Source organism: Saccostrea cucullata, unplaced genomic scaffold (assembly GCF_032062105.1).
Source record: "Saccostrea cucullata isolate Sc308-1 unplaced genomic scaffold, CSIRO_AGI_Scuc_v1 ctg5012, whole genome shotgun sequence".
In the NCBI taxonomy this organism is placed as follows: Eukaryota; Metazoa; Mollusca; class Bivalvia; order Ostreida; family Ostreidae; genus Saccostrea; species Saccostrea cuccullata.
In genome coordinates this window covers 30,001-42,339 of record NW_026930514.1, presented here as the reverse complement: position 1 = coordinate 42,339, position 12,339 = coordinate 30,001, and the positions used below count along the sequence as shown (strand labels likewise).

Sequence of the window (12,339 nt, the reverse complement as noted above, 5' to 3'; positions counted from 1 at the left end):
GGCTAAAGGGGTTGAAGGTTATTACCGACTGCAAAACATCAGAGAATCTCTCGATCGAGTTTCATTTTCCAAAATATTAAGGCATCCCTTTAATTAACTTAAGTAATACTAGTACACGAAGAAAGCCTTTATATAAAAATACTGAATACATCTGTAAGTTGTACAGTTATGGGATTACTTCCATAATGAAACGTTTGTTTTCTTCTCCTTTTTTTCTCAATTGAAATTATTTAAAAGATGATAAAAGCTTGGTTTCCAGGGATAAATTCTGTACTCAGTCTAATTATTACAAACGAGTTTAAACGATCACATTTTCTATTAAAAAAAAAATAATGGGAGCCTGAAAATATTAAAATTAATTTTAAAAAATTGGAGAAAAAAATTTAATCGGCATTCGATCCTTTTCTAAAAATCAGCCGATATAAAATATGCACAGAAAAAGAGGCATGAAAAATCTTGACGATAAGCACAAATTGAAAATTATATCTAATGAATGATTATTTTTGAAAGTTTGCTAAATTCCTATGCAAGGTATAAGTTGTAAAAATACTTTTTAAATTTGAATTTGTCCAATTTGTTAATTATCATTTTGAGCCTTTGAGAAGAAATAAAAATTAAAATACAGATGCTTACAGACATATTGATAGAAATTCGCATACTTGTTTTTAGTAAAAAAAAAACAAAAAACAATGTATTGCTTATGCGACATATTGAAGAAAGTGATAATGATACCAAGGTAATTCTTGCAATGAACAATTAAATTGTTTGTTATACACTGACTTTTAGTGAACCTTTGAATTTTTAAAATACTAGTATTGATGGATTAAACAACAACTTTCCTTTTCACCCTTTTTTTTTTTTTTCATTTATTTATTTATTTTTTTTTATACAATATTTCATGAAAAATATTTGCCAAATACTCAGTATATGTTCGTTTATACATATCGTGCAAGACTCTTTTTTTAAATAATTGTCATATACCATTTACTTATTCGAACATTTAATTGTATGAAAAGTCAATAATGTACATTTCTTAAAACTTTATTATCTTGTTTACTTGTCTTTCTTCCTGTGAGAGAAATAGTTCATAATATTAATAAACAGATGTACTCAGTATCTGTATCAAAATACAGAATGAACAGTGATCGGTCTCAAAAGAAAAACAGATCCTTGAAAGTTCCGGTGCCTAGCAGAAGTAAGCATCCCCAATGACAGGTCACACCTGCTGACCCGCAGTGAGCCTACGAAACTGAAGCTCTCTGAAATTAATTAATTCTCTGCTTGTCCATCCGTTTTTCTCAAACTAGCCAGCTATTTTTATGCATGCCTACTTTAATATCATCATTCAATGCATTTTTTGTTATTGTACACTGTACATATTCGATGAAAGCATGCTAACCGCTTTTCAGTACTTTTGGTACTTTGATTCTTAAAAGCGCCTCGCAGTTTATAAAGCGTAAACTGCCCCAAGTTATCTTAAATCGTATAACAAAATTTTTTTAAGCTTCATTCCTTAATTAACCCATTATTTTTTTTTTATCTCATACATGTTGGTGATACAGGTCGTTGGATAAACTTATGCTTTATCAACGGGTAGATGCTTTATCAATAGCACTTCCGGTTTTGACACGATCCCTCTCGCTTCAAAATTTTATTTTATCAAACTTTTATTTGTGAAAATTATTGCCCTAATAAAATGAACGATAAAGAGCGATAATTTCGTTAAAAGCCAGAAAAAAGACTCGTATATGTCAAAGAAGTGTCTTATTTTATCAAGGAACCTGTATTGGCACTTGAAGACAGATGTTAACACCCCCCTTTTAAATCGTTATCGGAGTAAGTAAAGCCTAGCAGTTAAGTTGTTGTTATAAGATTCCTTAAACATCTTCAATATTATACTACGTATGCCTACGTAGTAATATAGGTGTAACTTACATTGGATCAACAATGAATCTACAAGTAGGCCCCTAGCCTTGCCTAACACGTTTTGTACTGCCATCGTTCAAAGAGTCCATTTTCAAAATCCCATGGTCCTTACAACTATCAGTCAGAAGTTCATTTGATGTAAAGTGCCAGCAATTGTCACATAATGTTTTCAAAGACGCAGATAGCAAAAATTCTAGATTTTGAACAAGATCTACTTTCTTTCGAGGGATGTCAACATCAACGGTGCTACTTCATCAAGTTGTACGTCATCAATATAAATTTAGCAATCATTCATGTAGTTTCGCAGGGGAAGTCTCAAAGTTTTGTTAAAATGAAAGTCGTATGAGATAAATAGAACATCTATAATTTTGTGATTTGATATTGGCTTTATCCAACTCGTTGAAATGGTGTATATTCGCTCGGCAAGCCTCGCGAATATATACACCATTTCAACAACTCGTTGGATAAAGCCAATATCAAATCACACAATATAGATATCCTCTATATATCTAATTGGTGGAATATGCATATAGTTGGTGTCTGTGTCAGGCTCTAAAAGAGTGAAACAATAGAATTAAGTTTAATATATATCTTCCCCTTATCAAATTTGGCAACATGTGTTCCCTCATTAAATTTGGCAACATTATTAACACCTTGAAATTTGGAAACACCATGTTAAGAAATGAGACTAAAGTGTTAAAATATTTGCAATTTATAGACACACCACTTAGATAGTGACAGATGGAAACAAGTGTGTTAGCACAAAAAATCAAGAAAACAAAATATTTATATAATTATATAGTTAAGAGATCTAGAAGTACCTCCACTGTTGATTTCATTCATGTATGTATCGTTTGTGACTCTGTATAACGGAAATCCATTTTTACTGGCATCATGCCAGTTTGGCAGCCCCTCCCAATCTTCTTTCCTATCTAATGATCCTTGATCTAAAATTTGAGAAATTTCAAATAAAATTTGATTATTATATATCTAATTAATATCTAAATTCATTAAGATTGTGATGATTTTACTTACCGGTACATTTAGATTCTTCACACACAGTTATTCCAAATAAAACTTGTTTTCCGTTTAAATCATTTTTGAAGAAATCAGTGTTAAGTTCCACTGTGATGGTTTGCCATGAAGATCTGTGTTGACCTGGTTTAGTACTTATCAATTCTACACTATAGTCTATTGGAGGACCTAGAAGTGGGCAAAACAAGAATGTTTCCATTCTACTGCTTTATGAACTATTCTAAGGTGAAAGTGAATAAAACGAAGTTATGTCATAAAACAGATGAAAATGTATCATATTATCTGTAAAAATAAGAGTTGATTCTAAAAGATGCCATTAATTTTTCACAAATTCATAATTATCTCCCCATTGAAGAAAACACAAGGACCTTTATTTGTACAAACATTATGTTAAACCATGAATGCTTTGAGGTAAGTTTAGATGAAATTTAACTTAATGGTTCTGAAGTCAAGGATGTGAAAAATTTAACAAATGGAAAAAAAGACTAGTACGCCAGACAAAATATGACCAATGAGCACACTTGAGCATTCAGCTCAGGTGAGTAACAATTCAAAGCTTACAATGAAATTGTCTAATTTCATAAATCAAAATAAAATTTAATACGAGCTAAAGCACAAGAATACTCACTGCCAGCAGGTACTCTGTAGGGATGTTGGGCTTCCTGACCTGACATACTCTCATTATTTGTGGCAGATACCTTTAAAACAAGGAAACCATGCAGTCTTTATTATCTTTGAAACATATTGTTGAAAAGTATAATTTTATAATGATATACTTAACAATCATATTATTTGATAAAACTCTATATCATTTACTAGTATTTAAATATAAGGCTTAATTAATAAAAAAGAAATATTGAAAGAAAATTAGAGATAAGGACAAAAAAGTAAAGATACTGTTGAATGCCTCTCACTAATTATGCATCAAGATATGGTAATAATATAGTGCATTCAATATTAAGCATATGAAGTTTAAAATATCTTGACAATTAATCAGTTATATTTTTTTAAACTGTAGTTGGTTAAAAGCTAAAAACAGGCTAGGACAGACAAAGGGATGGAAGATGGACATGACTACTACTAGTCTATGTATATTCTAGGCAATATTCATGAAAGGGCATAAAAACAGCCTTTAATCTATATCATCATGAAATCCCTACATGTGAATAGGCAATATTATTAAAAAAAATTGAAGTCTAAATGATTTCTAAGCAAATTCTAAGATTTTTTGATTAAGACTTACTGTTACTGTATATGTTTCCTCTGGTACAACTGTAAAATTTTGTTCAACACGTTGTATTGAGGAGACTGGTATTGTTTCTGATAATATCTCTGTCTGTAAAAGAAAAAAATGTCAAATACTTTAATCTTAGAGTTCAGTTTTTGATTCATCGTTTACCTATGCAATGGTTTGGGTAATGGATAACTAACTTGATCACTTAAGCACGGACTTGTGATGGGGGTCGATTCTTAGTACAGCCATATGTTCCTTCCTTGACTGGTACACATTATATATTTTTTCACAATAAAAGTGAAATTAGGTAATCTTTAGCAATATATATTTTTTTTTTTTTACAATGACTTACTACAAAAACTGGTATATTTTCTCTATTCTATCAAAAATTAAAGTCCAAGTAATATGCACATCTCTTATATGTATACAGAGTCTGTAAAATTAAAGAAAGTCAAATACTTTAATCTAAGGTAAAGAATTCAGTTAAAATCCATTCATTGTTTACTAGGGATGTCAAATCGGTCAATTTTTGATATTCGATTCCTCGGACGTTTTTCCGATCCAGGTAACAGGTGCTTGGCCACAATAATTACTGTATAAACCAGAGGCTGACAAATAGATTTTTAAGGCACTTGTCCAAGGGCAAGTACATGGTCAAAATTGACTTGCCCTACCTGAATTTTTGCTTGCCCTACCATAAACTAATTCTGTGTTTACAGATATTTTTCAAAAAAGAGGAAGACAAATGCTGAGTAAATCATACAAGCCCCTATGCCCAGCTTTAAATTTATGGCCTACAAATAAATTCTATTTTTGATATGTCACTTGCCCACGGGCAAGTGGTTGATAAAATTTCATTTGCCCACTCCTAAAATTCACTAGCCCCGGGCGTCGGGCAATGGGATTTGTCATCCCCTGATAAACACTGCCACGGGCAAAAGCGGTCATTTAGAGGCATAGGAAACCTTAATTACTGTATGTAAAAGTGCAATGAACATTTTACATCTTAAAACCAATGTTTTAATGCATTAATAAATAAGCTTAAAAATATACAAAAAATATATATTTGAGTAACTGAGTACAGATTTTATTATTTGATACTCGGATGCTCGATCGAGTACCCGGTTAACGGGGTACTTGTTTACATCCCTTTTGTTTACCTTTGCAATGGTTTGGGTAATACATGTAGATAGCTTAGTGGGTAAAGCAATGATTCCCAGTCCAGATATACTTTTTTCCTCCTTTACTGACACACATTATAATTTTAACAATGATAGTGAAATTGGGGAATCTTATGCAATGTTTAGTTAAAAATGACTTACTTCAACAACTGGTATTTTTCTCTATTTTATCAAAAAATAAAGTCCATGTAATATGCACATCTCTTATATGTATACAATTGTTCTGCAAGATAGTTTCATCTAGAAAGATGTTAGGAGTAATATTGTTGACAAATGAGTTACATGTAGCCTGTATGCAATACTTCGTCAAAAAAAGAAGTCTAACAACTGGTATTTTCTTAAATTTGATAAAATCTAACATCTTTAGTACAATCATGTGATTTAAAAAAAGCTATCTTAAATAATCATGTATGTCAAACTAATTACCCCTTGATTAATGACTTTGACATTATAGTTATCTAAGACACCATTCCGGTCCCTCAGTGATGGAATGTTCCAATATGCATATGCCACTCTGTAGTTCCCCTCTTTAATATTGACAGTCAAGTTTTCCACTGGTCCTGGTGCTACATGCCAAAAGAAGAAAGAACAACAATATATATGTCAACATTGAAGCCTCAAAGAGCTTTGAACATAACCAAAATTATATCCAAAATCAATGGGATGCTAATTAATATCAATAATATATGATTAATCTTCAGAGGAAGGAAAGTCTGCTCTTACCTCATGCTTCAGTAATTTAAATTAACTTAAATCAGCATAAATTTGGAATGTCTTTAGATTAAATTTTTATTCCCTAAAAAGTTACTGTGGCCAAACCCTAAACTGTGGGGTCATGATCTGAACAGACTTGAAACTGAGAAATAAATCTGAATTGTTCTACCTAGGGATATTATACATGTCAACTGGTAAGACTCAAGTGCCCAAGAAAGTATAGCACTAACATTGCATTTTATATCAGGTCAGATAAATCCCTAACACATTCTATATATTATTTACCTTATAAATAAATTGTTAGTCTAAACCAAGAATTTATTTCCAAAGTAAAGAAGAACTAAATATCATTGAGATGGTGGCCATCTAAAAGGGCCCCGCTTTCAACAATGAACATGAAAATGTAAGGTGGTTTAAAAGGGTTTATTTTGAAGGGGAACATTTGTGTAACACAGTAAAAGTCATTTAGTATGACTTCACGAATATTGCGAATTTACAGATATTTATCACAGTTATCTTGTATCCCCAGTTATATAAATATACAGGAATTAAAGGGAAAAAATTATGAACCAAACAAAGATTTTAAACAGAAAGGCTAATTCTGACCATGACCTAGAAACTTCGACCAAGGTCTCTGCACATCCATTGGCCAGTGGAACTCTGTGAGTGAAGTAATAGCCAGATTGGGCCAAGAAGAGAGAAGATATGCTTCGGACAAGAATTTTTCATAAAATTCTGCTATCACCTTGACCTTTGACCTACAAACATGGTTCAAGGTCACTGTACATCGGTTACCCAAAGGCACTCTGTGGATGAAGTAGGAGCCAGATTGGGCCAAGGAGTAAGAAGATATGTTCTGGACAAGAATTTTTTATAAAATTCTACTATGACCTTTGACCTAGAAACATGGTTCAAGGTCACTGCATACCTGTTACCCAAAGGCACTCTGTGGGTGAAGTATGAGTCAGATTGGGCCAAGGAGAGAAGATTCGTTCTGGACAAGGATTTTTCATAAAATTCTGCTATGACCTTGACCTTTGACCTAGAAACATGGTTCAAGGTCACTGCACACCGGTTACCCAAAGGCACTCTATAGGTGTAGTATGAGCCAGATTAGGCCAAGTAGAGAGGAGATATGCTCTGGACAAGAGATCTCGGATGGACTGACAGACGGACAGCTAGACAGACGGACAGACTGATCACTATAGGGCGCCCGCCAAGCGGGGTCCTAATTATGTATTATATTAATGAAAGACAAACCTGCTTGCTTCGTTCTGACAATATCTGATACATCTGATTCACTAGTCCCTTTAACTGTAGCAGCAATAACTTTGAACTTGTACGGCCAGTATTCCTCCAGATCAGTTATGGACAATGACTTCTGGTGAAAACCTAAATTAAGATGTAAAACATTGTTAAAGTAGATTCTTTATTTTTTCCAGTAAAGGACCCTCTATATTTTGCAGTTAAGAGTTCTAATTGCAGTTTAATTGTTAATGAAGTTAAAGTGATCTGTCCTTAGATCTACAAACAAACAAGTGCCCTGTATAGTGGAGCATAGCCTAACAAAAGAGTATATCTATAAATCAAGGTAGCATTTGACATGGATCTGATGCAAATTAACTTCTGTTAAACACACAAGGACAAACTAGTATAGGTTACATCATACAAGCCAAGTAGTATTGGTTATATCGTTTTCATGGGGCATGGACATTGAGGGTATGAAAACGATATAACCAATAGTACGAGACATCTATGATGTCAGCAACTTGTCTCATGTCTGATGACGTAAATTTCATTGAGAGTGTCAAAATTCAATAAAAAAAATATTCAGCGTGTCATGAACTTAAAATTCATTTCAAGCAAGCTCTTCAACATGTTGGACGTTCTTAGTGAATTTGATTTGACTTTTTTACTGAGTTTTAAGATTTTGACAAATTATCTTCGAGCCAGGCACTCGACAAATATGAAATCACAGATGCAAATATCAAGGAGTTTATATAACGTTTGGAGATATTACCGTAACTTTCAAAATTTCAAAATAGATTAATCTTTTTAATGACTGGGAATTTCCAACCGAGTTAAATACACGCATTTTAAATTAGTTAAAGGCTAAGAAATAGCTAAACATGTTCATTTTTCTGTAGTTATGAACTTGTGAAATAAAATCAGTTTTTTTTCTCATGACCTGATTTCTGCCTCCTGCTGTGATAAATGAAGGGGCATTGAAAGTATTATAGCATATGTGATGTGGGATATATCACCACAGAAAGATCAAAGAAAATCACCGCAGATATGCGACAAGCCACCCATCCTAATGTATATCACTAAACCTCCACCTCCATCGTGAGTTGATAGTAAATTCAAAACAACAGAATTTTGCTCCCTTGATAACTTTTTCTAAAAATAATACTGCAATAAAGTGCACTTTAAACTATTAAACAAAATGATCCATTTACACTTTTTGAATATAACTATTCTAACTAAGTGGTGGACTTGTTACACTATTCCGCTTTTAAAATTGACCAGGGCACAAGACACACTCTTTGTTTAAAGACTTCTATTGGCTTAAAGATCTGGTGTCTACTAAAAATTTGCCAGGCACCTAAAAATTTGCATAAGCCACTAGATCTTTAGGATTATGAACCAACTGTCACCTAAATTTTAAAGGTTACTTAAAGGCCAGCATATGGGGCATACTTTTTTCACAAACACATCTTGTTCAATCTACTGAAAAAGATCATTGGCATACCTTGTATTTTTTCTTTTTGATAAACATTAGTGAATTGAGTTGGCAAATTCTGGTAACTTAGTGTATTGAACAATAATTGTTTCTTGATATACTCTAGTGAAAAGAATACACACCGTATGCATACAGATTTGGTTGTTTCGGGGTAAAGTTTGTTCCAGTATCATCCGTCCCTTCATACACTTCTAAAGTGTATGTTGTGTTGCCAGGTGGGGGACCTGCTACATCCCAGGACAATGTCAGAGTCTTGGCCTCTATATTAGTTGCTTTTATATTTCCAGGTTTTTGTGGAGCTGAATAATAAAAGAATTAAATAATAATTGTTCCAATTAACAAGACATTTTTCACAATGAGGGGAAAAAGTTTTATGCTACGAAAAAACTTTAGGGTAATAAGGTGATTAATTTGACACCACCAAAAGATTAAATTTCTTGTGAGTCATCATCTTAGAAAAGTCTATAGGTCTTGTTTTGCAACTCTAAAAATGCATACAATTTATGAAGTGTTAAACCATCCATGTGATTGCTTACTTTCTTCCTCAGTCTTTGCTGTTGCATTATCAAAGCGTCCTTCACCTTCTCCATTCACTGCTGCCACTTTAACAATGTAGTGGGTGTATGGTTTTAGGTCTGTTACTTGCTGTACCATAGGCTGATATATATCTGGTTTTGGGATGACCTTGGGTTTTGCACAGTCAGCTATACCCTTAAAACATATTACAATTCAGCAATTAAACAAGAGGCCCATGGGCCTTATAGGTCACCTGAGCATCATGCAACAACTTTCAAATGATTGAATTTGTTTCACGTTTTAAGCTAGATGCTAAGGCATTCACAATTTTGGAAGAGGCACTCTTGCTCATCATAACTATGCACTTAGTAAGCTTATTTAAAACCTAGGAGCAGAGAAGAAGATTTTCAAAGATTTAATGCATTTTCACTATATAATCAATAGAGCCCCACCCTAACACCAGAACCCCTGACCCTGGGGCCATAAAATTCACAATTTTTGTAGAGGCACTCTTGCTCATTATAACTATGTACTTAGTTAGTTTATTTAAAACCTAGGAGCAGAGAAGATTTTCAAAGATTTAATGCATTTTTATTATATAATCAATATAGAGCCCCGCCCTAACACCAGAACCCCTGACCCTGGGGCCATGAATTTCACAATTTTGGTAGAGGCACTCTTGCTCATCATAATTATTTACTGAATTAGTGTATTTAATAACCTAGGAGAAGAGAAGAAGATTTTCAAAGATTTAATGCATTTTCATTATACATGTATAATCAATATAGAGCCCCGCCCTAACACCAGAACCCCTGACCCTGGGGCCATGAATTTCACAATTTTGGTAGAGGCACTCTTGCTCATTCATCATAATTATTTACTGAATTAGTTTATTTAATACCTAGGAGCAGAGAAGAAGATTTTCAAAGATTTAATGCATTTTCATTATATAATCAATATAGAGCCCCGCCCTAACACCAGAACCCCTGACCCTGGGGCCATGAATTTCACAATTTTGGTAGAGGCACTCTCGCTCATTCATCATAATTATTTACTGAATTAGTTTATTTAATACCTAGGAGCAGAGAAGAAGATTTTCAAAGATTTAATGCATTTTCATTATATAATCAATATAGAGCCCCGCCCTAACACCAGAACCCCTGACCCTGGGGCCATGAATTTCACAATTTTGGTAGAGGCACTCTCGCTCATTCATCATAATTATTTACTGAATTAGTTTATTTAATACCTAGGAGCAGAGAAGAAGATTTTCAAAGATTTAATGCATTTTCATTATATAATCAATATAGAGCCTCGCCCTAACACCAGAACCCCTGACCCTGGGGCCATAAAATTCACAAATCTGGAAGAGGGACTCTTGCTCATCATAACTATGTACTTAGTAAGTTTATTTAATACCCAAGAGCAGAGAAGAAGATTTTTACAGACTTACTGCATTTTCACTATATAATCAATAGGGCCCCGCCCTAACACCAGAACCCCTGACCCTGGGGCCATGAATTTCACAATTTTGGTAGAGGACTCAATGTTGATTACAATCATACCAACAGTTTGATTGCTTGATGTCGGGGAGTAAAGAAGAAGATTTTTAAAGATTGCACTATTTTTAGTGGTTTTTGCTCCACCCCCCAGGCCCCAGGGGGGCGGGGACCATGAAATTCACAATTTTTGTTCCCCTTCACCCATAGATGCTATATGCCAAATTTGGTTGAAATTGGTTCAGTGGTCTCAGAGAAGAAGCTGAAAATGTTTAAATGTTAACGCACGACGCACAACGCACGACGGACGACGGACGACAACGGACAACAAGAGGCCCATGGGCCACATCGCTCACCTGAATAACTTGGGTGATGCAGATCTTTTTAAAAGATTTGTTCTATATATATTTTTATGTAAAACTTGGATTCCCCATTGTGGCCCCGCCCTACGCCCGAGGGTCATGATTTTGACAATTTAATATCTACACTACCCAAGGATGCTCCCACATAATTTTCAGCTTTCCTGGCCCAGTGGTTCTTGAGAAGAAGATTTTTAAAGATTTCTATATATTTCTATGTAAAACTTGGATTCCCTATTGTGGCCCCGCCCTACCCCCGGGGGTCATGATTTTTACAATTTAATATCTACACAACCCAAGGATGCTTCCACATAAGTTTCAGCTTTCCTGGCCCAGTGGTTCTTGAAAAGAAGATTTTTAAAGATTTGTTCTATATATTTTTATGTAAAACCCTATTGTGGCCCCGCCCTACCCCCGGGGTCATGATTTTAACAATTTAATATTTACACTACCAAAGGATGCTCCCACATATGTTTCAGCTCTCCTGACCCAGTGGTTCTTGAGAAGAAGATTTTTAAAGATTTGTTCTATATATTTCTATGTAAAACTTGGATTCCCTATTGTGGCCCCGCCCTACCCCCGGGGGTCATGATTTTTACAATTTAATATTTACACTACCCAAGGATGCTCCCACATAAGTTTCAGCTCTCTTGGCCCAGTGGTTCTTGAGAAGAAGATTTTTAAAGATTTGTTCTATATATTTCTATGTAAAACTTGGATTCCCTATTGTGGCCCCGCCCTACCCCTGGGGGTCATGATTTTTACAATTTAGATATCTACACTAACCAAGGATGCTCCCACATAAGTTTCAGCTTTCCTGGCCCAGTGGTTCTTGAGAAGAAGATTTTTAAAGATTTGTTCTATATATTTCTATGTAAAACTTGGATTCCCTATTGTGGCCCCGCCCTACCCCCGGGGGTCATGATTTTTACAATTTAATATTTACACTACCAAAGGATGCTCCCACATATGTTTCAGCTCTCCTGGCCCAATGGTTCTTGAGAAGAAGATTTTTAAAGATTTGTTCTATATATTTCTATGTAAAACTTGGATTCCCTATTGTGGCCCCGCCCTACCCCCGGGGGTCATGATTTTAACAATTTAATATTTACACTACCCAAGGATGCTCACA

General features: G+C 34.3%; 1 protein-coding gene across 1 annotated transcript in view; it reads right to left on the bottom strand.

Moving 5' to 3' along the window:
* Positions 1–2,747: 2,747 nt before the first annotated feature.
* The window catches only part of LOC134228858 (protein sidekick-2-like), a gene marked incomplete at its 3' end in the record, with an annotated part of 27,000 nt that continues 17,408 nt past the window's right edge, over positions 2,748–12,339 (bottom strand). The window contains exons 4-11 of the mRNA XM_062710551.1: positions 9,370–9,544; positions 8,956–9,132; positions 7,351–7,482; positions 5,803–5,942; positions 4,205–4,297; positions 3,590–3,659; positions 2,962–3,129; positions 2,748–2,873 (exon numbers count right to left, since the gene is read on the bottom strand). Coding sequence (XP_062566535.1) covers positions 2,748–2,873; positions 2,962–3,129; positions 3,590–3,659; positions 4,205–4,297; positions 5,803–5,942; positions 7,351–7,482; positions 8,956–9,132; positions 9,370–9,544 — 1,081 coding nt within the window. The remainder of the gene's footprint in view (positions 2,874–2,961; positions 3,130–3,589; positions 3,660–4,204; positions 4,298–5,802; positions 5,943–7,350; positions 7,483–8,955; positions 9,133–9,369; positions 9,545–12,339) is intronic.